This window comes from Diadema antillarum, unplaced genomic scaffold (assembly GCF_040938485.1).
Source record: "Diadema antillarum isolate AM-2024a unplaced genomic scaffold, OU_Dant_1.0 seq00002198_RagTag, whole genome shotgun sequence".
Taxonomy (NCBI): Eukaryota; Metazoa; Echinodermata; class Echinoidea; order Diadematoida; family Diadematidae; genus Diadema; species Diadema antillarum.
The window spans coordinates 1-26,541 of NW_027272834.1; the positions used below are offsets into that span (position 1 = coordinate 1).

General features: G+C 39.3%; 2 protein-coding genes across 2 annotated transcripts; one reads left to right on the plus strand and one right to left on the minus strand.

Annotated features, from left to right (window-relative positions):
* Positions 1–58: 58 nt before the first annotated feature.
* Positions 59–1,990, plus strand: LOC139714226 (uncharacterized). The gene is made up of 3 exons (XM_071625942.1): positions 59–184; positions 637–734; positions 1,792–1,990. Exons 1-3 carry the CDS (start codon positions 59–61, stop codon positions 1,988–1,990), a joined length of 423 nt encoding a protein of 140 aa, XP_071482043.1.
* Positions 1,991–8,910: 6,920 nt separating this feature from the next.
* LOC139714227 (kinesin-like protein KIF9) lies at positions 8,911–26,185 on the minus strand. The gene is made up of 16 exons (XM_071625943.1): positions 26,027–26,185; positions 24,182–24,307; positions 23,616–23,781; positions 23,020–23,126; positions 21,158–21,382; positions 20,501–20,677; positions 19,581–19,728; positions 18,481–18,692; positions 16,841–17,092; positions 15,967–16,127; positions 13,520–13,776; positions 12,476–12,598; positions 11,685–11,864; positions 10,928–11,028; positions 10,155–10,259; positions 8,911–9,036 (listed from the first exon to the last, which is right to left on the minus strand). The coding sequence occupies exons 1-16, from the start codon at positions 26,183–26,185 to the stop codon at positions 8,911–8,913; spliced, it is 2,625 nt and encodes an 874-aa protein (XP_071482044.1).
* Between the last annotated feature and the right edge of the window lie 356 nt (positions 26,186–26,541).

The following is a 26,541-nucleotide window of genomic DNA, read 5'->3' on the forward strand; positions in this document are numbered from 1 at the left end:
CAGAGCTTCACGGAGTACGACAGGAGGACCGACGACCCATATTTTGTGGAGCTTTAAAATGGCAGAAGAACGAAAGATCTGTAGTACCAACGGAGACGCAAACGAGGACAGAGAAACTGGAGAAGATAATCAGAGCAGTCGATCTTTAGCAGACTTTGTGACTCAAAATTATGCTGAGCAAAGGGTAAGATGCAAATTAATTCTACTCTCGTCAGCTTCTTTGTTTGTAGATTCTAATGCCAATGGTACATGTACTGAGTTGTACACAGTAACAATTACACGCGTACACTGCACTAACATTTTATAATTAACAGGCCAGGGCGGAGGAGGATACTAACAGCTAGTACCTGATTGACTGTCGCTGTACGTAGAGAGACGACCCTAAACTGCCCTATATAGTCTGGACTGTCAGGCAGTTTGCATTGCAGTCAGTTAACCTTATCCCATACACAGCTCGATCATGGATAGCCCGACCCGCAGACGCTGTTACTACGCTATACCATGTACAGCGACTGGGCTGTGTATAGTTAGATCATGGACAGAGATAACAGCTGCAGGCCCAAAGGACTGTCCATCACTAGATAGTTTTATCCACGTGTTTTTAATTCTTCTGTTTGTTTGTGTTTTTTTTTTCAGGAAGCCCGACAGATGCGAAGTGGTGTCGCTAATCCCAGCACTGATGAAGAGGAGAGAGCAGATAAATTCATGGAAAGAGCCCTGAGTGAAAGCAGAAGGTGAGAATGTCATGAAATGGAGACAGAAAGTACATCGTACAGTTTTTAGCCTTCCATTTGTAACACTTAACAGACCTTAATTGTGTTTGTCAGATTCTGGCAAGGCTAGGCCTAACGTTGGAAGGTGAATTGATCCTTAAGTGGAAGTTAAGGTTTAACCCATTGAGGAGAGGCTGACAAAGACTCCAACTCTCCCGCTTTCGACGGGAGATCTCCTGCCGAAAGCCCATTTTACCAAAATCTCCCGTTCTCCCGCTTGAGATTTAATTTCTCCCGCCCTGGCTCTGTGTCTCCCGCTTGAAATGATTTCTTACTTATTGCCATCGTATGTTTAAAAATAGGCCTTAGATAGCACGAGAGAGCATCTAGAACCCTAGCTAGCTTCCAGGGCCCTGGACCCCGTGATGTGCGCAAGCGCTTTGCGCACATCAAGTTGGAGTCGATCTCCCATTTGCGAGGGTTTCAGGCGGGAGAATCTCCAGATCAGAAGGTGCTTGGGGTTGGAGTCTCTGGGCTGATTTGGTTCAACACGCATTTCCCATAGACACTTGCGCTCCGAGTAAACTCGGGACTTGTCCTCAGCCTTTAAGAATGAAAGTTTTGACATTTAATTAATTAACTGGAGGCTTACAGTGATATAGTGCAAGGTTATTGTACACGTGTTTGTTGATTACATGTATGATGTATATAATCTGATAAATGAAAACAATGACGATGATATTGATTATGATGAAAACATTGTGATGAGGATAGTACCAATAATGATGATAATGCATAATATTAAATGATGATAACAATTATGATACTTAGTAATAGTGACGCTAATAATAATGATAATGAAAGTGCAGGTGATATCAATGCTAACGACAACAAGAACATGTAACAATGGGCATATTTCATGCCAAATAAAATCTGTCACCGACACTTCTGTTTTTGAGTCATATGATTTACAGCATAGGTGCAGTTAAGGAAATTTTGCTTCGGAATGAATCGTCCTGCTATTGCTGTACAATGCAAAAGGAAATATTTGTTGTTGTGTTTTCCTCGATCCCTACAGGATGAATTTAGAGGTCGCCCGCTCACAGAGGCGACAGAATGAACTCTACCGCGAACTCGGCGAGGACAAATTCCACGCGTGGACCATGGAGCATGCGTCAGAGGTGATAGTCACCCTGCCCCGGGATGGGGATGCGGCCGTGGTTGACGTCATAGCAACAGATGCAGACAGCTCAGACAGCGGAGACATGATGAGATGAGAGCGTCTTGACATAAAGGGCTCTACTGTAAAACAACCTGAACTTTTTGCTCTTACATGTAATTACAGTGTATCTCGATGCATGCTCTTGGCATATGTATATCATATGGATTAGAATCATGGATTTACAGAAGAAGAATTCAAAGAAAAAGAAGGGACGAATTACATCGCTGTATACACTAGATGTAAAATATGCAGCTCGAGGCACACTCAAGGTAGTTTAGCCAGTGGAAATTAAGCATGTATTCCGGTCATGTGACCATGCACTTATATTCTTCATAGCATGCACTATATAGTGTAATGTGTTACAGTTGCTGCTTGACCGCAGAGTGCAAAATGAGAATGATACAAATGATAAAAGTTCAATTTGATATCTGTTGCAAAGCTGATGGCGATGCGTCTACCCAGCAGTCAGTCAACATACAAATGTAATTATAAGTCTCTTATGAATATCATGAGCTCTGTAGATGAATGTTGATTTGGCACTGGTAGAATAAAATCTGATCAATTGATTGATTCACTGATGTCGGATACATTTCCGAGCTAAGTGAAATTTGTTAGGTTGATCTGTCATACAAATCAAAAAGTGCAGGGTTTGATTAGTTAATACTAATGTGGTACAGTGCACCAGAATGGTATTTACATTGAATGCCTTGTGTGTTTCACATCAACGTAAATCCCCTTTATGCACTGCATTTGCCTAACACATAACTGTACTTTTACTTGCAGTGCCATGAGAGTTGCATCTAAATTGTGTTTGATTGTTTCATGGTAGAGAAGTGAAATATGCTGAGTGTGAGTTGTGTTATTAGTGAAATGTATGTATTTCAGATATCTTTCTTACATTCAAAACATCAAGAGTAGTGGAGTGATCCATTCCTTCCCTGCCTACAAACTTCTAAAGTTTAACTGTGTCTGTGTGTTGAAAGCTAATGTCTTATTGGTACACCATATGTGGTGTGTCATCCCGTTTCCCATACAAAGTCGCAGAACATAAAAGGAAGAAAAGTGTGAGTAAAGCCAAATTTGACAGTACAACCTTGACTTTTTTTCCTAATTTTTGTATATTCTGTCCTTGTAATGAGGCAGGACAGATTATACTGTATATCATTTTAAAGCATAGCATCTCACAAGATCTGTCAAAAAACAAAAATAATTTTCCTGACATCATATGGCTTTTGTGATGACACATCTCATATACTCAACTCTTTATATGACCATTATAGACACTTCGCTTAAAGCCCAAACAAAGTTCTGGTACGCCTGCAAAAGTTGTCAAATTTCGCTCCCAAATGTGAACGTATGCTTAGGAAATGTGCAGGATAACGATGTTTTTGCAAGATATTCGATGGGTAACGACGAAAATGCGAAATATTAGCCAAAAAGGTTCAGTCTCAGTACTTACCCGAACGGGGTCAGGCTAAACTCGGACTCGGGGATAACTCGGCTTCGCTTTTGACGGCGGGATGAGTTTTAATGGTTGTCCCTCTGATTGTACAGTGTTGTCCTATGGGAGCGGCCTGTATAAACTGTGTTCTGGCTACTCACAGTAATGGTCCGAGTTGTTACAACGCGCGCATCAAAAACCTCTTTTGCGCGCATGCAAAATTAGTGTGCGCCTATCAAGCACCTCTAAAACAATCAAAGGCGCTTGATAAACAACAACAAAAACTCCAAAGACCGCGCATCTCAGCAACTGAGGACCGCGCGCTGTCATTTTTGTTTTGTTTTGTACAGGATTACGTTAGCACCTGTGGTTAGCACGCACTTTCCTGTCCATTCAGTTAGGCCGCATTTGGTATTATGCAGTGGCCGGTAGAGTGTGGCGATCACTAACTGCGTGTGAATTGTCTGAAGTAGGGTCGAATTTTTCCCGAGACCGAGTTAGTCTGGAGCCTTCTGGAATAAAAGTCGGTTTTCCTACTATTATTATTTTTCTCAAAATACTCCAAACCGACTCATCATTCCGGCAAACCGCGTCAGCCAGGTAAGTTTCTTAGTGGACTCTTTCGATATATTGCAAGCAAAAATGAAATGGTGCTAGACGGGTTCTCAAGCACTTACTGAAACTTAGTTTTCACTTTAACTTGTCAAGCTTTACCATCAGCATTGAGTATAAAACATCAAAACTTGACCTGGTTGTAAAGTTAGCGAGCTCACTGAGGTGTAGCTCAGTGAAGGAATGTCATGGTGACACAATAGGGCATAGGGGATTTGATGGTGATCTCTGTTCAGTAACAATTAATTTCGCCAGATCTGTGCAAATTGTTGAAGAAAGCACTATGGCAATTCAGTGCTTGCCAAGTGACAAACAAAGCACTCTAAGGGTTAATGTGCCGCACAGTGAAATGATGGCCGCACACTTTTGAAGGATACTGCCTGTAATAGCCTTCCTAGGAATGCTTGAATTGCTGTGTATGACATATGCAAGTAATATGTACGTAGCTGATTATTGAAAGCCATTCATGATTGTTTCCTTGCATGTGAAATACGAGTATAAATGGGCATTGTTAGATGCATTCAAGTGTACATGTATGTAGATGTTTGTACGCTAACCGTTCTTATACATGTACTTGATAGCCGCTCCTGTACATAAAAAGATGACATACATTTTACTTCTATTGTGATTGTGTAATTATTTTGATACACAGCATATATGTGACCGTGCACCTCAAAACGAACATAAAGTCGCACACACTGATTTTGCGTGAGGACTGAAAATAAGTGAAATGGGTCAACCTAGCCGAACTTGACTTGTTCATATTTTCTGAAAGAGCGGGTCTTCTTTTACATTATGCTAAAATTTGGTATCATAAAACGGGCAGGAAAGTGTGTTTTTGTAGCAGTTTATCTCGAATACTTTTGGTAGAATATTGTGATTAGGTGTGGCTTTAGAATCCCTTTTTCATTTCTGAAAAACCTTGTCCACACTCTTCACTATCAATTCTAATAACTTTTAAAAGGATAATGCTACTGCTTTGAAAGTTGTCATTAATTATGGACAGAATGTGTTAATGAGGCATGCTTAATTTCAGTTTAATCTGATAATCCCTTCATTGTTGCTACTCTGGTGGTTTACTTCATGTTTTTTTGTCACATTCATCGTACAGCAGGCACGGTTCGGTAAAGATTAAGCGCTTGAATAGACACTGTACTTCAGAGCCGCTTTCCTCAGTTCACACTTTTCCTGAGTTTGTGCTTTCTTTCCAATATTTAGATAGGTTAGGAGAGTCCGTTTGATTTGAGTTATACATCATTTTAAAGCTTAAAGTCTGCTCTTTCAGAATATGGTCTTAGCTAAAAATTCATATCTGGCGACTTTTTGTTTGTTTTGAGGTGCAGGGTCACATATGATGGTATTGGTGTCAGGAGAGATAGATGTGAAAAAGAAAGGAAGAGATAGAAAGGGATATTATATATATATATATATATATATATATATATATATATATATATATATAGTGAGAGAGATATAGCAAGAGAGGAAGAGAGAGAATTTCGGAGGAGGCAAGGAGTATTATACTTTCTTTCTTTTTTTATTTGTGGTGGATGTATCAGTGTCCCTCCTATGCAACCATTAAATTTCTTCATTACTGGTCATTTGAAACTTGTAAACTCCCTCAAATATCTCTGAAATATACATCAACTTTTGTGATGCATAGCAGCTTATCAAAAGTCATCAGAATTTAGTATGTTAACTTTGTCTTGCATCGCCAGAGATTTCAATATTTTCAATAGATTTGCAGCCAGCCTAAGTTCTATGGTTGAGATGGGGGATTCAGATTTTAACCTTATGCAAGATGATAAGAAACCACTCGTGGAATATGAAAAGAGCATACGATTCTAACAGGAATTCACAGTTAATTTGATGAAAATCAGATATGAAATGGCTGAGATAGTCAAAAACAAAGTGATGCTAATAAAAGGTGAGTCCCAACTTTTATTACGACCTCTTTGTTTTTGGATCTCTCGGCTATTTCAAAACCAATTTTCATCAAATAAACTTTGAATTCCTCTTAGAATTGCATGCTCTTTCACATTATGCAAGAGGATTCTCATTATCTCACACACACAAAAAAAAAAGAAGAAGCTGGAAACCTGAAGAAATAAAGACCTGCACAGACAAAACTATGACTGGCATGTGGCACAAAGAGCCTTGATATATTTTTGGCTAAAAAGTGTGTGTGTGTTTGCTTGTTTGGTTTTTTTTTTTCCTATTTCCTTTTACCCCCCTATTTTTCCTAGATGAAAACTGATACTAATTTAGTGTCAGAATTTGATATCAATAAATATTTACAATGTCTTTTGCAAATGATAGGATGGGTTAATCACATGAATTTGTGCAAGAAAATATTTTGCCTCTTTCTTTCCACCTCTCAAGCTTTTTTTTTTTTTTCATAAAACAGGTGAATTTGTTAAGAGTCACAAGTTAAGCTGTACAGTGGGATAGAATTCAGTTTGTCATTCATAAACTTGTCCAGAACTAGGGACGCAGGAACTCGGGCAGCAGCCTTAATAGGACCCTATTTAATTGTGTGCAGAATAAGCTCTCTAGATAGTTTTCAGGCCTTGCCATCCCGTCTATCTGGATTCCTTGCAGGAAATACTGGAAGACAATTGGACAGACTTATCATTCCTCTCACACAATCAAGCTTATAATATTAAATTCAACACAAAGGACAATCATGAACACAGTTCGTATATTAGATGTTGATCTTTTTGCCATTTAATGTGAACATAGCGTATCGTTAAATTCCACCTGCCTACAAAACGACATCAAGGTGAATGCATCAATGGAAGGACATATTGCATGATTATGCTGATACAAATTCAAGTAGACATAGGCATATGTGAAAAAAGGAGAAGAAGAAATAACCTTTAATTGAAAAGTTGATTAGGCAATTGAATAACATATCAAGCACAATGTACATATTCCACTTATTCACATTATTTACACACACTGGCCGCAATTCATAAAGATAGTTTAAATCAAATCCATGTTGTGAATTTAGTCTATGAACACCCCCCCCCCCAAACAAACAAACAAACAAACAAACAAACAAACAAACAAAACGAAACAACAACCCAACATATGCAATAAGAGGGCATACATCTCACATGCATGCGGCAGTGTTCATTCATTACTGGACGTCTGTTGGCACACACATTGGATCGCATGCATATACTCCATAAAAATCTGCATTATTGATGGATTAGAGTTAAACTATCTTTGTGAATTCTGGCCACTTCAATGGAGCAGCTTGGAATAAATATATCACACTCCTCTGGATGATATCAATCTTAGTATCAACCAATAAGAGTGTCTGACTATCATATACAACAAATACACCATTTTGTTCCTCTCAGATATGTACAATTTCTGCATTCTCTGTACATTGCATCACATTCCCTGCAATTTGCACAAGTACGGCACCAGCCCATCAACTCAAATCATGTAAGTACAGTGTCTGCCTTGGATATGTTGATTCTGTTCATGTCAAAAACCTGTTTGTGTCAATCTCTCAGTATAGTGTCCAGATTTTGTTTTCTTTTAAACTTAATCACAGGTGAACTAGCACATAAGCAAAGCATTCCAAAAGTCAATCATACTTCCTACATCCACACAGAATTTACCCAAGTAAAGGCCGAACCCTGTACCTAAATAGCTTCATGGTATCAATGTTGATGTTGGAATGTACTAAAATACTGTATGTCATTTGAGTCTAAACAATATATTCTCATGATTAACACAACATGTTTTGTGAGAAGAGACATACCAACTTACGGTGTATGTATGTGACTTCACATATAAAGTACTGCAGTGGTATATCTGGTTCAACATATGATTGGGGTATGCCGTTATGTTCCTGTCATCGCAGTCACATCATTTTATATGATGAGCGGCAGCACACAAGACGAACACACAATGAACATGAAAAAAAAAAAAAGAATGATATTGATCTCATATCCACTAAGCTTAGTATGTACTTTCAACAAGTTTTAAAGCAATATTTTCAGTTTTATAAACAACAACAGAAATGCAGCATACACAGACCATTTGTGACAATGTGCTTTATCTGTAGTTATCTCTTTTTTCTTGACTTCTTATATTTTTGGGCATAAAATTTGCCTCCACAAAGCTTATCTCATTTGACATTATTGAAAAAGGAAACATTTGATTCTTGGAGCATATACATTCCTGTATCAAATAAGTTTTCTCCATATTCATGGTACATTTCTTCTTCTTTTTTATAAACAAAGAAATATGGCAGTATTTGATGCCACAAGCATAATCATATAAGGTGCCAAAAGAACCAGATATGGTATGTCCTCATTAGGACAGTACTGTCACTGGCATACATGACTTGGAATTTGATTAATTCATACAAGAGTAGCATTCCTGATATCAATTTTGTCATCGACTATTGCTTGAGAACCTTGCTCTTTACTAATGGGATGGGCAAGTGCACATTTTTGCCAAGTCATTACAGTATTTCCAAAACAGTTATGTAAAACTACACATTTCCACTACAATTTTGCATAATCATATGAAAGCACTTCATTGCTAATAATCCTGTCGGCTCATATGCTTGGATGTAGTTTCAGTTACAATGTTCAGCCGATTTGGAAAGGCCTAAGTTAACATAAAAGAGGCCTGATATCTATCTCAAATTATGCATTCAAACTTTGAATCAAAGAAGACATTTTGGTTCTCCGTGTTGAAAAACTTTCACAGGTAGTCTGGCCATGGAAAACTGTTCTTTAGCTGAAATTGGATTGAACTTTTCTGTGGCTGTTATCAATTGGACACAGCAGTGGCATTTATCTTTGTATGATCACTGCAGAATGCAATCTGGAAATTTATCATCCATGTAGTTGACAGCATTAAAAAAAAAAAAAGGCTTGTTCTTCGCGTTTGCACTAGTTTTGGACAGTCATCACAGTGGGAGGTTGATTGCGAACGGTGACTGTTGGCGAAATGACGGACCGCTTGCGATTGGACGACACTTGAGGCTGCGGCTGCTGCATGGCTTGCTCCAAAATTTGCTGCAAGTAGAAAACATAAAGGAAGAATGAAGAATCATATATCAATATCAATATCAATATCGTCGCTGGGGCGACAAAACCTCGTATCTACAAAATGTCAAATGTTCAGGAGAGCCAAAAAACATGGTGGCCAAAGCACTATAGTGAATGGGATAGCCTTTCCTTTGACATGCCATGGTGGCTTCATATTTGGAGTAAGACAGTTGGGATTTGGACAGGACATCACTTAACCTATAATTTGACCTTTGATTAAAAAAAGTCATTTTCACCAAAATGGCAGATACAAGGTCTTGTCACCCCAGCAACGATATGTACTTCAGCAGATTTTGAGATGAATGAAGGATCCACATATTGCAAATGATACTTTTACAAATCTCCTCCTGCAAAGAACAAAACTGTCTCGTTTTTAACTGTTTACTGTTCCTGTTTTAATAATAAGAATACACTGATTAGCCAGCTATTTTCACACCTTTTTTAAAGTGCCCTTTTGTTATCAGCCAGTGTGGAAGAAAAAGAAAATCACTGATCAAAACAGTTTTGTGGGACTGAACGAATGAATGTCCATAAAGTGAGGTTTATTAGCTGCTACAGAGATGAATGTTGTAAAAATATTAAAAAATTATCACTGAATCAGAAGTAACCTCGTGCAAACAGCATGATACCCAATACTTTCCATAGTCAGTTCTTTAATATAACCATCTATCTGTACAATTACATAACCAAACCTCATAGAGGAGTAACAGCAGCCTGCCTCTTGGCTTAAAACTGGGGCCCGTTTCATAAAACTTGTCATCAGTGACAAGTTGTCATAGATTTGACAAGCTACTGAAATCCTCGCATCTGATTGGCTGAGAGCAAATTTGTCATAGAAATGTGGCAGTTGTCACTGATGACAAGTTTTATGAAACGGGCCCTAGATGGCACAAGTTTGCTTATGTTGTTCTTCTCCAGGTACCTCCTTTTATCAATTTAAAACTAAGACTTATCGTAAAGTAGTGGAAACAATACATTATTAATACACACAGGAGGCTCACGAATGACAGGAAATCGATACTACCCGGACTGAGTTGGGGGCAAAACGACAACTACATCAAAGAAGAGGTTCTTATTTAACTCACCCGTCTGTCTGTCCTCATCTTGGCATTGTAGAATGAGGCGGAGTCTGGGTTCTCCATGAGCAGCTCAGACTGCAGGCGCTCAAACTTCTCTCCCTCGTCCTCTGGCTGCAGGAGAAAGCAGACAAAGAGAGATCGATCAGAAAATTAATCTATCTCTGGAATATCCATGTTTCGGGACAGACATCACCAACTTTATTCATTACATTCCAGATACAGAAAATCACGAGTTTAATTTCACAAGCCTGTTATGGTCTCTTTTATTTTGTAGAATTAATTCCAAATACTTTGTACACTGCTTTGCAATACAGGTGACTCCAGTTACAATGAAGATTTCGGGAACGGCAGTTTTCTTTCGTTAAATTGAAATTTCCTCACAACTGAAGGGGCTTTTGCACCATAGATTTTAATGATGATGATTTTGGGACTTGAATTTTCACTTCGCTATAACAAAATTTCGTCAAAACCGCTTTCATTTTACTGGGAGCAGGGATTCTTTTGCAATGCAGTCATCATGTTCTGCAATATCATGCGAGCAATAATTTTATTAATAGAGACAACATAAACACCTTTAGCATGAAACCTGAACTCATTCCATTATATCATACATCCTCTACCTCTTCCTCATCTGTATTTGATACTGTAACACACTGCTGATCGTAACTTTGCAGAGAACGACTCTACCCCGAAAAGTTCTCTCTGGTCTCACAAAATCCATGTGGTACAACAAACCCAGCCTTAGTCAAGGTAAGGTGGGTCCGGCACATTCTACTTACCATGTCATACATAGTTCCTGGTCTGACGCCGATGCCAGCCCCAGAACTGCTCTGTCCCTCCTCGGCACTCAAGAAGCACTCCGAGTACCAGTTGTCAAATTCTGGAATGAGAGCAAGAGGAAAACTATCAAACCTCACCAAGCATACTCTGGAGACAAATAGTTCACAGCAGAGAGAAATTAAAGGAATAGTATAGTTTTGGTTGAGACGAGACTTCAGGTTTCAAACTGTTTTGTGAGATGATGAGAAGCCTCTTATGAAATATTAAAGAGCCCACAATTCTAAGAGGAATCCAAAATTTATTTGATGAAAATTGGTTTGAAAATGGCTGAGATATCCAAACAAAAAGAGGTCATAACAAAAGGTGGGACAAACCTTTTATTAGGACCACTTTGTTTAACTTTGTTTTTGCATATATCAGCCATTTCAAAACTGACTTTCATCCAATAAATTCTGAATACCTCTTTACTTCTTGCTCATTTTGAACTGTACTGCTACAACAACCTTCTGTATACAGACCATTTTCATAGGCAGTTTTGCTCTTCCCAGTATATTAACCAAATCCTTAACTTTAACAGTCTTAAATTCAGCAAATGGTGTGGTCAGTACAGCTGTAAATATGGTACAATGCCAAATAGCATTCTTGTTATAATGGTTCAAAAAGTATCATTTCACATGACTTTTATCTCTTCACAACAAGCAAGCAGCCACATGTGACAAATACAAAATGATAAATCGCGTGAAATTTTCCACTCACCCGTGACCAGACGTTGCCTGCACTGGTCCACCAGCTTCTGGCAGTACTGGATCTCAGACTTGACCTGGCGGAGTTCCTCGTAGTCGCTGCGGTACGAGGCCTTGAGCTCCTTCAGCTTTTTAATCATCTGGAACTCTTCCTCACTTATCACTGTCTCACCCTCCTCGTTCACAAATTCCCCTGGAAAGTCACAAGAAACCACAAGAGTGTTAAGGTTTCATCCCTCATTGGCACATTATCCAAAGAGTGATTCAATACCTATACCAAGCTCTAACTTCACAAAATCTGTATTGAGGATGTCTGTATGACACATTAAAACATTCATTTTAGTGGAGTTCTCAGAACATCATCATGAAAAAAATATGAAAGGAAATTCAAAGCAACATCTATTTCCAATTGAAAATACCAAAACACTGGTTTCAAAATTGACATTTTCCCTTTGAACTGATATATGTAATATATCTTTTAGATACAAATGGAACAAAACCATTTTACACCCTCTTTATTTTCATATTCTTTACCACATGGTCAATACTCTGACAGATCTGGTTCCTGATTGCAAAATCAACTACACTCAGCACGAAATGCAGAAAACCAGAGAATACTCCAATTATTAATACAGACACACAGAAAATAAATGCTGCATAAAATTTTAAATTTGCATTTAGGAAGTTTGGAAAGTTGGACACATCGCAATAGGAGCACTACACATAGAGCACAAGAAGAATACTTCTGAAATCAAATCGAACAGATTTGAACCAGAAAGCGAGTTCTGAAGAAAAAATTCTGACCTTGTTCTGCCTTCTCCTGCCTGAGTTTGTCGATGGCTGTCCTTGTGACGTCAATCTCCTGCTTGGTCATGTTGATAGTCTTGGCCAGATCCCGGCAATGCTTCCGCTTGGACTTCAGTATATCTGTCCAGCAATGGAACGGAGAAGGGGGGGGGGGGGGGGAAGCATGATGAGAAGTACTCACAACTTGAAAATTTGAGAGTATATAATGCTTCAAATTCTAATCCTCCTCTCTTTGTTTTATATGTCACCTTTTATCAAAACACATAAATTCACTCACCTGAAGCACTGAACAGGAGAGTAAGAGGTCTCATGATATTTCGTTCAGAAAGGTCCAGATGTCAATGAATATACACATGTATTCAGATATTTCTATTTTTTGAAAGCATATACATGTATGCTATTTCTACTCTTTGAAAGCATATGCATATATGCATAGTATCAACATCATTATATCAATGAGTAAAATGTACAATAGTATATAGAAGAATTTAAAATGAATATGTCTTATTGGTATAACAAATTGGTGCTGTTGTTGTTTTGTTCCAGTGTTCCACGTTTTACAAGCGTGGCTTTTTTGTGGAACACTGTTTTCCATCATTGTGATTATTTACTATTTTTGTTGCCATGACAAAGTGCATTGTTTCTTTTTTACGACATCATTCGTGTATAATATACTTTATATTGTATTGAAAAAATCCTTTATCAGACGAGTGTAAGAGAAATGAAAAAAAAATTGTATCACTTTGGATTATGTCAACTTTTTCTTTTCTTTTCTTTGTGATGATGGAAATAAATAAACTATTGAATTGAATTGAATTGAATGATATTTCTACTTTTTCAAAGTATACATATAGGGCATTTCTACTTTTTGAAAGCATATTCATATATGATATTTCTACTTTTTGAAAGTATACATATAGGGCATTTCTACTTCATGAAAATATATAAATATATGATATTTCTACTTTTTGAAAAGCGCGTTTCTAACTTATCAAAGAGACTGAGAGAGGAGAAGAATCACAACGAAGATGGTGCTGGTACCTTTATTTTCCATCAATATCCTGTTGATCTCACTGCCCTTCTCATGCTTGAACTCCTCAAACGCCACAGTGCGGAGGGGCGGGGTGTTGGGCCGGGCCTGCCCCTGGCCGTCCGAGGTGGGGCCCTGGGAGCCCGTGGCCGACCCGGTCTCCGTCCGCACCGCCGACTCTCTGGTGTCCAGACCGACGTTGCCACCCCTGACGGGCGACGCCCGCTCGATACTTGGAGATGGGCTCGACGCTCCTTTTGGCTGAGGGCTGGAAAGGAAAATAAATACAAAGATTTGCATCAGAAGAAGGTGGATTCCTCACTACAAAGAGATCATAAGATTGATTTGCATAAGGCAGGGCTCGACACTTGCGGTGGCCCGGGGACATCAAAAATGAAAGTCGGGCCACCAAATTTCAAAAAAGTTCAACTTTGGTGGCCCGCCTCGGGCCACCAACATTTTTTAAAAGTAGGGGCCTATGTCAATAAATTCGTAACTTTTTGTGCCAGAAATGCATAATAAAAAGTAATGCATGCAGTGAGTGTGTGACTCATTAAAAAAAAAACAGGACTCGTCTTTTAATGTTTGTTTTTTTTGGGGGGGCCATCAAATGTTTCTCTCGGGCCACCCAAAAATTTGAAATTGATGATTTTGGTGGCCCCATCGGGCCACCCAAAAAAAAAAGTTAGTGTGGAGCCCTGCATAAGGGTTAGTGAAGTGATTTACATAGGACACCTGTTGCTTTTTCCTTTTTGCATTCAAGACATTTGTTTGAATGAAGCACATACAAACAAGAGCTGACTGACTAATCACATGACTATCACTATCACATGTTGTGGAATGGTATATATCTATTCATGAATTTCATAAGTTAAATAAACATAAGTTATATTGGTATACACAAAATAATGACTAAACGACAAAGCATTCTTTTGCAGCCAGAGACTGTATCACATCTCTTGAACACATAAGTATTTCAGTAACATGCATTGCTCTCGCTATCGCCAATGACGTAAAAAGTACCCGGATGTGGCTTTTTCGTCAAGATTTAGTGCACTTGGTAGCAAGGGCACTTCCGGCGCGGGGCATAATTTGCACAACGCAGCGGCAACCACGGATACTAGTCAGTACTGTAGGCCGCTGTACCGCCCGAGCCAGCGAGTGGTGGCCAGGCCTGTCATACTCGTACACTGTAGTCCCCGCCGGCGGCCGGTCTTGCATTAGCATGCACCATAGACAGAAAGATCCGTCTGTCCGGAGGACTCTTTTATATTTTGCCATTAACGCTGTCCTCCGTAGACGGAGGGGATCGGTGAAGCCAGACGCAGTCTCCGCGGAACATTCCCCGACGGACAGATACAGACCGATATTTCGGTCAACATGCACCACTGCACGCAGCGCATAAGCTAATTACATAACACATACCGGTACGGCGTACTGCTTGATCATGCGATCGATGTGCACATCACAGATCAGTCATCTCTGCATACGCTGAAAATATGCTGGAAAATATTCACCCACCTGGATATGCAGTATATCGTCATGGAATGCCCATCTTTTTTTTTTCATTTGTTCTCTGTCGAAATGTCGCGAACACAATCGGGAACGAACAGTGATCTCGAACTTATCCTGTCTCCGAAGCAATTTCTTCCAAGTAAGTATGTACAATGTACGTAGGCACTAGGCCTACTACCTAGTGCTATATACTACAGTACCACTACTAGTAAGTCGCGCGTACACGTACTGCGCTGTGGAGTCACCCGCAAACTTCACCCACGCAGCCACGTCACGTCTCGCATGCCAGTAAGGGTCCTATTTCTGCAGATTTTTTTCATTTATTGTCGTGCGAACAACACATGGCAGCTTCGCAGCAACAACCAATAGTTGTATTAACAGCAATTTCTTAAGAATGGAGAAATTTCAAATCATATTAAAGCTGTAATTCAAGTCGAGAAAACCGGAAGTACACGTAGAATACAGTCGGTTGTGTGTGAATTAAGTTGATATGATCATAACATCCATTTCAACACAAGACCCATTGTCAGGAGTGCATCATTGGGACATATTCAACAAAAGAATTTGGCTACGAAACAAATCAAAACAAAGCAAGTACACACATACACTTCAAAGCACATTCCTAACTAGACATCCACTTCCGCATCCGATCAAGTCCTGTAATGCTCAAGTTGCATCAGACCTCTAAAGTCTTATGAATCAGAAAATTGGATCTGAACTTATGTCATGTGACGTTTCTCCCATTAACAATCAGTTTCTTTTGGTGTCCTTCAAATGGAAGAAGCTGATTTTTAATCAGCAAAACATCGCATGATGTAAGTTTAGATCCAGTTTTCTGATTCATAACAATATGGAGGTTACATTTTGACTGGATGAATAATGCTCTACATTAGTCCATACAGCATCAGTCCATTACAAAGTAGTAAACAGTCTTCGCACATACCTGCCCCTGTCCTTTGCTTTGCGTCCTCTTCCTTTCCTCGCCGACACCACGGAGGAGTGGGCCGGTTTGGAAGACGCCGGAGCGACCCCGATACCGAAGCCCTGTCCGTCCACTTCTCCCACGTAGGTTGCGCCACCATCCTCATCGAACACTACACCAGCCTGCAAGGGTAGGAGTTCACAAGCAGAATGTCATGAAATCAGCATCATGAGGGAACCAAGGAGAATGAAACAATAAAAACATTACAAAAATTATCGCCTCGACTTCACAGAGTGACCCACATCAGGGAAGGAAAATGATGTTATATAATCATATTTGTTGCATCAAAATGATACTCTGGTCAAAGTTTCTAATGATCTTTAGTATGACATGCAGCCTATAGATACAAATTTTGAAAATAATAAGTTAGTATGAACAATCCTACCTTGAGTGGTGTATCACACATACAGTCTATATGTGCAAACTGCATGGAGCTCACGAGAAATTTGTGACTACAATATGCTGACATCAGAAAATTAATTTTCTTTTTTTCATTGTTTCTGATATGCTTTCCAAATCACGATTACATCATATTGTGGCAAAATATCCAATTAAATCTATCCTTCATAAAATCCACAAAAATTTCCGGATCACTACCAAAATGTAATCATCTGTTCCTTGTGTCATTCTCAACCTTTCCCGCAAGTTTTATCCAATTCCGCGTACCAAGTTTTTGAGTTATTTTGCACACGGACAAACAAACAAACGGTAACGAAAACATAACCTCCTCCCTTGGCGAGGTAATGAGGGTTCTCTGACATCCTCCAAAGCATAGAAACACAAACAGAATATGTAACTATAATATAAATACAAACAAATACAGTTTTAAGCCAACCTTTTGGGCTGCTGCGACGGCGTTGGGGTCTGTGCGGTCGATGAGGGTGAACTTGTTGCGCAGACGGCTCTCCACCTCATTCTCCATCTGGCTGACCATGGTCTTGAAGGAAGTGAAGATGGACTGGACCTGCCGGACGTTGACGATGTCAATCTCGTCCAGGGATCCGTCCAGGTACCGCCTCACCTGGTTGTTGATTTCCATCAGCTGCGTGTCCGACAGCGGCTCATACGTCACCTGGCTTCGGTTGGCCTGCAGGGATGGCATGGTGACGGCAAAATACTTTGTAAATGAACGCGTCACAGATGAACACCACCTTCAGATACACCTGTATTTGTACGGTTTGTATAAAATCTAGCTGATTCATGGAGCTGAGAGTATTCCCGATCTTCAAACCTACCTCGAGCACCATTGGGCGGCTAATGAAACTAATATTGAAAGTTCCCTGCTCCTCAACTCATTGTGCAAAAGGCCAATATTCCAAACATTGATTAGTTTGTGTGTGGTTGGGAGTTTGAGCAAAATATGTGAAGTTGGCAAGCCGTTGACTTAGTTTGGCGTGTGATTGTGGCACACAGAGTTAACATACATACAGAAAGAATCTGCACCAGAAAACAGTGACTGGAGAAAAAGCAAGGTTTCCTTGAAGAGTGTCAAAGCAATACTTCAGATAAAGGGGTATGTTCTTCTACTTTTCATACATCATGCCTTCATCGTTTCTAGTGGGTGCAAAAATTAAGACGAGGATGTACCCATCCACAAACCTCCCAACCTTTCTGACTGAAAAATAGGGATGATTTGGCTCATAAAGGACTGATTTCATGGAGCGCGGTAACAATTTGTAAAGGATGCGAATGTCAAAAAATGGCAAAGTCAAACATTTGTATTTTAGTCTCTAAAAGATCACTAAATATGTATGGGGGTTCAAAAACACTGTCAACTGTTCGCAGGTGTCGTTTTTAGTTTGGCGGCGATTTCAAAAAATTTCGAAATTTCTTGCGCACGTTTTCCGCACATGGGGTCATGAGTTGTTCTCAAAAATGTCTTGAAAGCTTCATCATGTGCGCATGACATACGCAAGATGTGCGTGATGGTCGCAAAATCTTTGTGAAACCCCAAACAGATACCGACAGTTTAAAGAATGTCTCACGTATGTTTTGAGAAATCTACAAAGTTTTTCTGATCATTTTACGGCATATCCGCAAACTATTCACATACTTTTTGAGACATTCTCAAGAACATCTGGCGCATGTTTGGGGGCAAATCCACACCCCTTGACATCTGGACTCGATAACACTCTTGCCCGAGGTGTCTGACTTCATAATGACTTCATTTCATTTCATATCATATCATATATTAGGTTTTTTACAAATTAAATCATAACATAAAATATGAATAAAGTAACAAAAAAATTAAAAACCCATATAGCTAGAGAACGAAATGTTTGAAGAATGTTTGATCAAATCCTATATGGATATGTAGCAACATTATCCAAAAAGATAGCAAACTCCTATTGAAACAAGAGGTGGGAATGGTCAAAATTCAGATTCTTTTCTCCGAATTCAGAATGGTTGGGAGGTCTGCATCCCTTCTGTTTGAAACGCCTGCAGTGACAGAGACTAGCTTTGAAGCCCACTCACCAGGGTATCATGCATAGCCAGCTCATGCTTCAGGTGCTTGATCTCCTTCTCCAGCTTCTTCACCAGCAGGGCGGGGTCGAAGAACTCGTTCACGGCGGGGTCGATGGCGACGCACATCATGCGGGTGGCGAACCTCAGCGTGGAGATCGTCTCCTCAATTTGCTTGGCCTCGCCCCAGATGTTGGCTATCATCATCGTGTTGCAATTACCACCTGTGAGAAAAGCATTTTTCCCCCCAAAGATCAAATGTTAAGTCAACATTCTGCAACACCTGTATAATAGTACATACTGTAAAAGTGAAATTTGCACATATTTTGCACAACATGAAACAAGTGCGAAAATAAACATAGACAATTTTTTTTATTGTTGTGTGTAATACTGTTCCAAAGTTTGATTTCGCAGAATCAAAAACATGCAAAATTTATCTAGCCCGACTGAGTGTAAAAATTACTCGCATGAAAATGTCAATTTTTACAGCATGACGTCTGGTTGAAGTTTTGGCAAATATTTCAGTAGATAAAAATAATTTTGTTAAAAGGGAACGTCATGATGTAATTCATTAGTTGTTGTTGTTTTTTTCAGACACACTGGCCAATCAGTATAATTGTAATGTAATTGCAATCTTTTCATAGAAACAAACAAAAATCCACCACTCAAGACAACATTCTTTATCATCAATACAATACATACTCCTTGGTAAAGTTTTTGACAAAAAAACCCCAAAGAATCAGGATACAATTAGCATAATCAAGAGGAACATGTATCCAGTTGCAATTCATTATGTTTACAGAAACACTGGCAAATCACCATTGTGTTGTAATTACCACCTAATTTAATTGTAATATCTGCAGAAATACAAGCAATTAATCAATATAAAATGAAAGTAGAAAGAGACAGAGGGAAAAGAAAAAAAAAGAAATACTACTCACATACAATGTAAATAACTGGGAGAGAATTAGAAATGGGAGAACTTCAACACATGAAGCACACTTTTCTATTTGCTGTTTTCATGTTTGTTTTTCTCAAAGATCTTTTTAAAATCAATTTCACTTAAAAAAACACCAAACAAACAAACAAACAAAAAAACTATGCATGCTGACCAATGGAGTCTTTCAGGCAGTGAGTCAGCTTTGTCTGTCGGTAGGGAATGTGCTCCCTCTTTCTGTCGGCCAGAGCGATGGTGGTCTGCTCCAAGAACGTCAGCGACTTGTTGATGTACACGGCTTCTTGCTGGGTCTTCCCTTCAGACTGGGTGGAAGAGATCCAAGGACAAAGAATCGCAACAATTAATTGTTTTCACATGGTTTCATGCTGCCTTAGTCACCCTAACCCTCCAGCTTCCCCAACCCCTTCGAAACTGACACAGAACTGACGCAGAATCACGCTCTTGAAATGTCCAAGTCGTCAAAAACTGCTCCATTTTTGCTGTCTTCTCCAGCATATGACAATGCTTTGGAATTTGTAGGCAACATCATTCCCTTGAAATATCTTTTTTTCTTCCACTGACTTCCCTCCCCTATCTAATAAACTGAAGAGAGGCAGATCATAAAACTCTGCGGTACACTAATTGCCTCTGACAGAATTGACCTGCACTCAGTGCAGGCCACCTACTTAGTAAACTCGATCAGCAACAAATCTGTACATCTTCTTGTCTCCTTTTTTTTTTTTTTCTTCTTCTTTCTTGTTTTTTTAACAGCATTTGGATATGCTCCTGGATAGATAACACACCACACAGGAAGAGCATCTTCCACACAAAAAAAACACCAAACAACAAAAAATAGAGGAAATCAATATCTTGGTGCACTAGGACCACCTACAGCGTAGTTTCACAATGACAATGTCCCTTAAACTTGCCACAAGCACCACTGTTTTCCTTTGATTTCAGAAAAACTTGATTTTCCCCCATCTGGCATTGATATTGCGTGTGAGGATTTTCTGTTTCGTTCCCACCATGACACACATAGCAATTGAAAAAAAAAAAAAAAAAAAAGAAGCAGAAAAAAATGTTTTCATGACTCACCCCAGTCTTGCTGAGTCTCTCTGAGCCAGCCAGGTCCACGAGGTTGAGTTTGCTGCGGATGTACTTGGCGTTGGACTCTGTCCGCGAGCGCGACTCCACGTGGATGGTGAAGATGCAGTGGGAGCGGGAGGAGACACTGTTGAGGGAGTGGGCTGCAATGGCGCGGTTTGTCTCGCCCTGCGATCAAAACAACAGACGCAAATAAAGACAATATGATGATAACTGCTAAGAGGAGAAACTTAATTGTAGACTCGAGTTGACTATACTGAATAGAGTGAAAGCACACAGTCAGAACAGAGAAAGTACATAAAAGTAAAACCAACAAAGAAACAACTGTAAAATAAGAATGAAGAGAATTTGCTTTTTATGGAGATCAAGATTGCAGTTACAGACAATTTTCTTAAGTTTGTTTTTGCTGTTACTCTCCATGAATTAGATCGTATGCTAGATCTGTATCATCATGAACAAGTGAAAAAGAAGGAATTAGTCTGGAATTTGAACCCACATCACCTACGGTAAGCAGTAGGTGATGTAGGTTTAAATCCTAATCAATCCTCCCTCCCACACTTTATGAATGCCAACTGCATCTGGTCCCACATGTAGCAAAGCATGTTGGAGAGAAAGCAGCCACACAACATTCTGCACTGCTGCACACACCTCAAACAGGAGATTCAGGGCCTCCTCTTCGTTGTGGGCCAGATGGACGCCGAGACCCTTGATGTTGATGCCGTATTCGTCCTCGGTGATGGTCATGTTGGGCAAGCCTTGGATGCTGTAGGGCAGAGTGGAGAGGAGGTCGAACATGGTCTCGTTGTAGATCTCCAGGTAGCTGATCCGCACCGTGATGGCCTGCTCGGGCCTTTCCTCAATCTCCTTGTAGACCTGCAAACCAGAAGGGAGCATGACAGACCGACAAATGATGACAATAACAATCGATGGTGATGATGATACAGTAACATACTGTATAAGCCATATATATTTGGCAGGGTTTTTTTATTTTTTGCAAATTTTGGAAGTCACATGCTATTTGCTAATTTACAACACACAAAAATTATTACCTCTGATCCCAACACAAATGTGACATGCATGCATGCATGTTTTGGTACACAGTACACAGTACATGAACAAAAGGCATTATAATACTTACTTTGCGATCATGTCTTCAACTACTCAAGAAATTGTCAGAAAGACCCGATTTGTGAAAAATTAGACTCATTAAACATATGGCATACACAGCATTCAAGTCTATCAACCCACAAATCAAAGCACACAACGGATGTCTCCTCAGGCTTTAAGAACTTGTGAAACATGCATTTTTAAGAATGCATTTTTAAAAGAATGTCATAATGTGCGAGAAGGTTTGTGGCATATCTGAGTGCATTCCAAGGAACTTTTTCTCAATTAACAAGGTTTGCAATCTTTGCAGTCACCATGGTAACAACTGATTACAATCATAACTTTTTCACTGTCATTTTCATTATTATAATTATTAACCATCATGCTGGTAAATGTTTGTGAACACTTTTAAGGCTCATGAACTATCATGCCCACTCTGCCTATGATCTAAATCTAACCGAGCCACCTAAATGTACGCATCAAGCATACTGTGCACTGTAATGGGATACAGCTAGTAATTACAAGGCTCAAGAGCAGCTTTTGTTTGGGATGTAACATATCTTACTCCATCTAAAAGCAATGATATCAGGTTTGTCTACGTTGTCAAGTGACATTTGTAAGGCTCTGCACTTCTTTAGGGCAACTCCCGCAAGTTATTTTCCCTGCTTTGACGAATGCCCCAATTCCATTTCATATTACTGTTGACAAAAGGAACAAATTGATCAGTAATTAGCAGTCATGATTGCACCTTGCAAACATGAACATTGGAAGGAAACCATGTTTTCAATACAGTACAGATGATTTGTTTAGTTTTGAACAAATTTACTCCTGTTTTGTTTGGCTATTCTAACCAAGAAGGACTTTAAATTCAAGTGCAGTTAAAAAATAACAGCCAAACAGCATTTAGCTGTCTCTAGAACCAACTCATTTCTTGTGGAAGCGCACAAGTGTTTGTTGTTCCCTATGGTTTGGAAAGTTTGCGATGTATCATCAAAAGAGCCCACCTCCCTTCATGTCCTTGCAAGAGACTCATCAAAACACGTAAATTGTCATTGCCCAAGTAGCTTTTTGTAAGAAAGGGCTATGATAATAATAATAATACTAATAGTGGCTACTTGTATAGCGCACAGGTCCACTTTTCAGTGCTCATGGCGCTTCAAAAATGAAAAGATATCATATATTTACATGCATATACATATTCAAACATTTCAACAAATAAGAAAATGGTAAACAAAAACATATATATACCAAATAAAGAATACAACATATACCAATTAAAATGATCCACATTCATTCTTGCCCATTTCAATGTTTCCTATTTAAAGCCTCCATATAAATGGAAATAGGTGACATCATAATCATTTCCTCCAGTGTGAGCAAGGTGGAATGTGTCGGACACTGACCTGGGAAATCGCCCGGGGAATGATTCCCCTCTGCTTGTAGTTCTCGGTGGCCCCAGTCATGGTGTATGTCTTGCCTGCCCCTGTCTGTCCATAACACATCAAGGTTCCTAGGTGTCACAGAGGGAAACATACATTTACATTACTATGAAATGAACGCAATAATATCAGGGAAATTACCAAAGAAATACATGAGACTCTGGAAAAAAAAACAAACACCCAAACTTAAGTTAACAACAGCAACAACAACAAAATCACAACTACTGCTCTTTTAAAATGCTTGCACAATCTTGATGTATTATCCCTGGGCTCCAGTTTGAACATTCAAGGAAAAAAAAAATTAAAATCAAGAAAGGTAGCTGATGTCATATAATAGGTTGAACAATTTTTGTATTTGTAATCTTATCTTACTTACAATTTAGTTATGTTTCTATCCAAGCAATATTTTTTTGTTGTTATTTTACTTTTTATTTTAGTTATTATCATAATTTTCTGGGGGCGGGGAGGCTTCCTATTTGACCAGAAAAAAATGTCTCACAACCATGAGATCGAATAACATTTTGTGGTTGCAAGAACACACAGAGGGTAAGGACAGTCACCGTTGTAGCCATCCAGGAGCTGGGTGATGAGAGGTGAGGCCACTTCCTCATAGACCTGGTCCTGGCTAGCATTGTGGAGGATGCCATCCATCTTGAATGACCAGTCCAGGAGCTGGTTGTTGACCACTCCTCTGCGGACATCCTTGCGAGCGTGGATATTTATGGTCTGGAAGTCAATCACATAATAGCCACAGGCCAATATCATTAGCATCTGCCAATTTGAATATAGGCATAATCAGTTAAGTCTTGTCACCATAGAATGAAAAATAACATGAATTAGTGTTTACTACTCATTGCAAAACATTTGATGTAGACTTTCTGATTCAATTTGTGCTCTGACAATGATTTTACTGGTTATGTGCTTCTCCATCAATCACTTTTGAATCAAATCGTGTCATCATACGTAATTTGAAACGATTTAAATCTATTAGGAAAGAGAGAAACATTATATTAAAAAAGATAACAAGGACATCTTAATTTTAAGCATACAGCAGTACAAGAAAAAAGCACCTGCACAAAATATACAAAAACATGCACATACAGCTCTTCAAAACTTGTTTCATTACCTTTGTGTCAGGAACAATTTCGATCATGTCCTGGGCAAATTTGGCTGTGGGCCGGGTGCGTACATAGACGCGGACTTTACTGCTTCGCTTACTCATGAGTGAAGTGCTGCTGAACCTCAGTATACCCTGTAAAATTGGTATTGGAAAAGAGAACGCAATTTAAAAATATTCAATCATTGACAAGTACAATGTGCATATGCATGCACATTTAACTGATGCATGCACATTTAACTGATAAAAAATTCAATATGCACTTCAATTCAATACGTCCAGGGCTAGCATTAATTAGTACATGTACATGTAATGTATGCTGCAGTTGCAAATGAAAGTTTCAGGACTATCAACACACAAAGTGTAACTGCTGAAACTAGTCAGAATTCCTGTTAACATTCATGAGTAGATGAGATTGTTTCTTACTGGAAGACATCAAAGACTGTACACAATGATGGCAATTAAGTTTATTGACATTATGAACTAGAAAAGCACTCTGAGAGCGCAGACCTCCGCCAAGCATGAAGCTTATTTCCACCACTACACTGATCTTGTTCTTCCATAGAGATGTCATAGGTACACACCACATCGGTGCTAACAGTCGCCAGATTTCAAAATATAGAAGCCTTTGTTACGTCATAAGCCTTCAGCTGCATGGCGCGCCTCGCCCCAGCAGAAACTAGAGCACGCACTTTAGTGCGCGCAGGCAAACCTCAAATACGCGCAGACTGAACTCCCAAGTTCATTGACCCTACCTGCCAAAACATCAAAAATCCTTCATAAATTCCCCCAAAATTCTCGGATCATTACCAAAAGTTAATCGTTTGTCACTTGTGTCATTCTCAACCTTTCCTGCAAGTTTCATCCCAATCCGTTAACTACTTTTTGAGTATTTTGCACACAGACAAACTAACTAACGAACGAACACACAAACCAACGGTAACGAAAACATAACCTCCTCCTTGGCAGAGGTAATAATATCAACAGGCACATCAGCTCCAGTGCACAGATGGGAATATACAGATATGGTACTACTGCACAGCATAGTAATTCCATACACGTACATCTCTGCATAATAATGACATTCAATGCATATAGGACTTCATAGACTAGCCTAACTGAGCATTGAACGGGCCAAAATCACCAAAAATGCTACACAAAAATGTAGAAATGCTATTTTAAAAAATTCACATTTCACCGCAGAGTTAAATGACGAGTTTTCAGAAGATTTTATCGCATAAATTGTTCGAAATGCTCATGTCATACCTTTGACCGAACAATATGAAATTTGAGCCTCATTTGACATTTTTCTCTTTGCCATTCGCCTGGTACAAATGTGTACGGTGAATTGTGGGTGTGAATAGTGATTCTGGTGCATGAAGATGTAAAATACATCAATTATTTCATTATGAAAATCATGTCCGAATTAAAAAGAAAAATGCAACTTTGCACCGCTCTAAAAGATAACTTTTGTAAAGGGGTGAACTTGAAGTTTATCTTCGAAAAATCCGAGTGAAAGGAATAATTCACATAATTTTGCAAAATTCTTAATTTTCAGGACTTTGTGAATATCTGGTGGCATTTTTTGCTGGAAATTTCATCCCCTGAGTATGGAATTCAGAGCAAAAAAAAGAAAAAGAAAAAAAAAGCAACATACAGTAATACAATTAGTCAATACACTCTCCTACAATCTGCACATGGCATATGCTGATATGGCACAACTACTGGTAAACAAATTTCTTGTTAAGTCTCAGGAACGATATCTAACTGTTAGAAGGCCTTCCAGAATCTGGTTTATACATAGTCATAGACCCTAGTCCCTTGTCTACAAGAGCCAGTAAATGCTGTGTATACCATCTTTGGAGTTGCAGTATTTTCTGTGTAAACCGGACTCGCTGCCAATGAATAATCATCTTCCACTTGGAACTCATCCGAGTCATCTGCCCCACCGTCATTGGAGGGTTGATTTGATTTTGAACCTCCCCTCCCTTCTCGTTTGCCCCGCATTTTCATAGCTCTAGGATTTTCAGTTCGCCAATCTTCTTTCAGTGGAAGCGTGTTGGTTGGTAAACCACAAAGAGTTCCAAGCCAGGCAGAAGCTGTTTGCTACAACTCTGCAATCAAAAACTGTTTTAGATGTTGTGTGCTCTGTCTCTGTCACTTGGCAGTTCTGTGCTACATGTAACAGTTAAAATGATAGAGCTTTGTGCTTGCTCGTGCTGTATTTCCTTGCTGCGCCGCAGATATCTGTTTCCTCAGTCAGATACAATAACAATTCTGCCACTGGGCATATAATGCTCAACATCCAACTTATGTCTGTCTGTAGAGACTGATCTGGTTCTGAGCTGAGTAATGTATGGAACAGAACT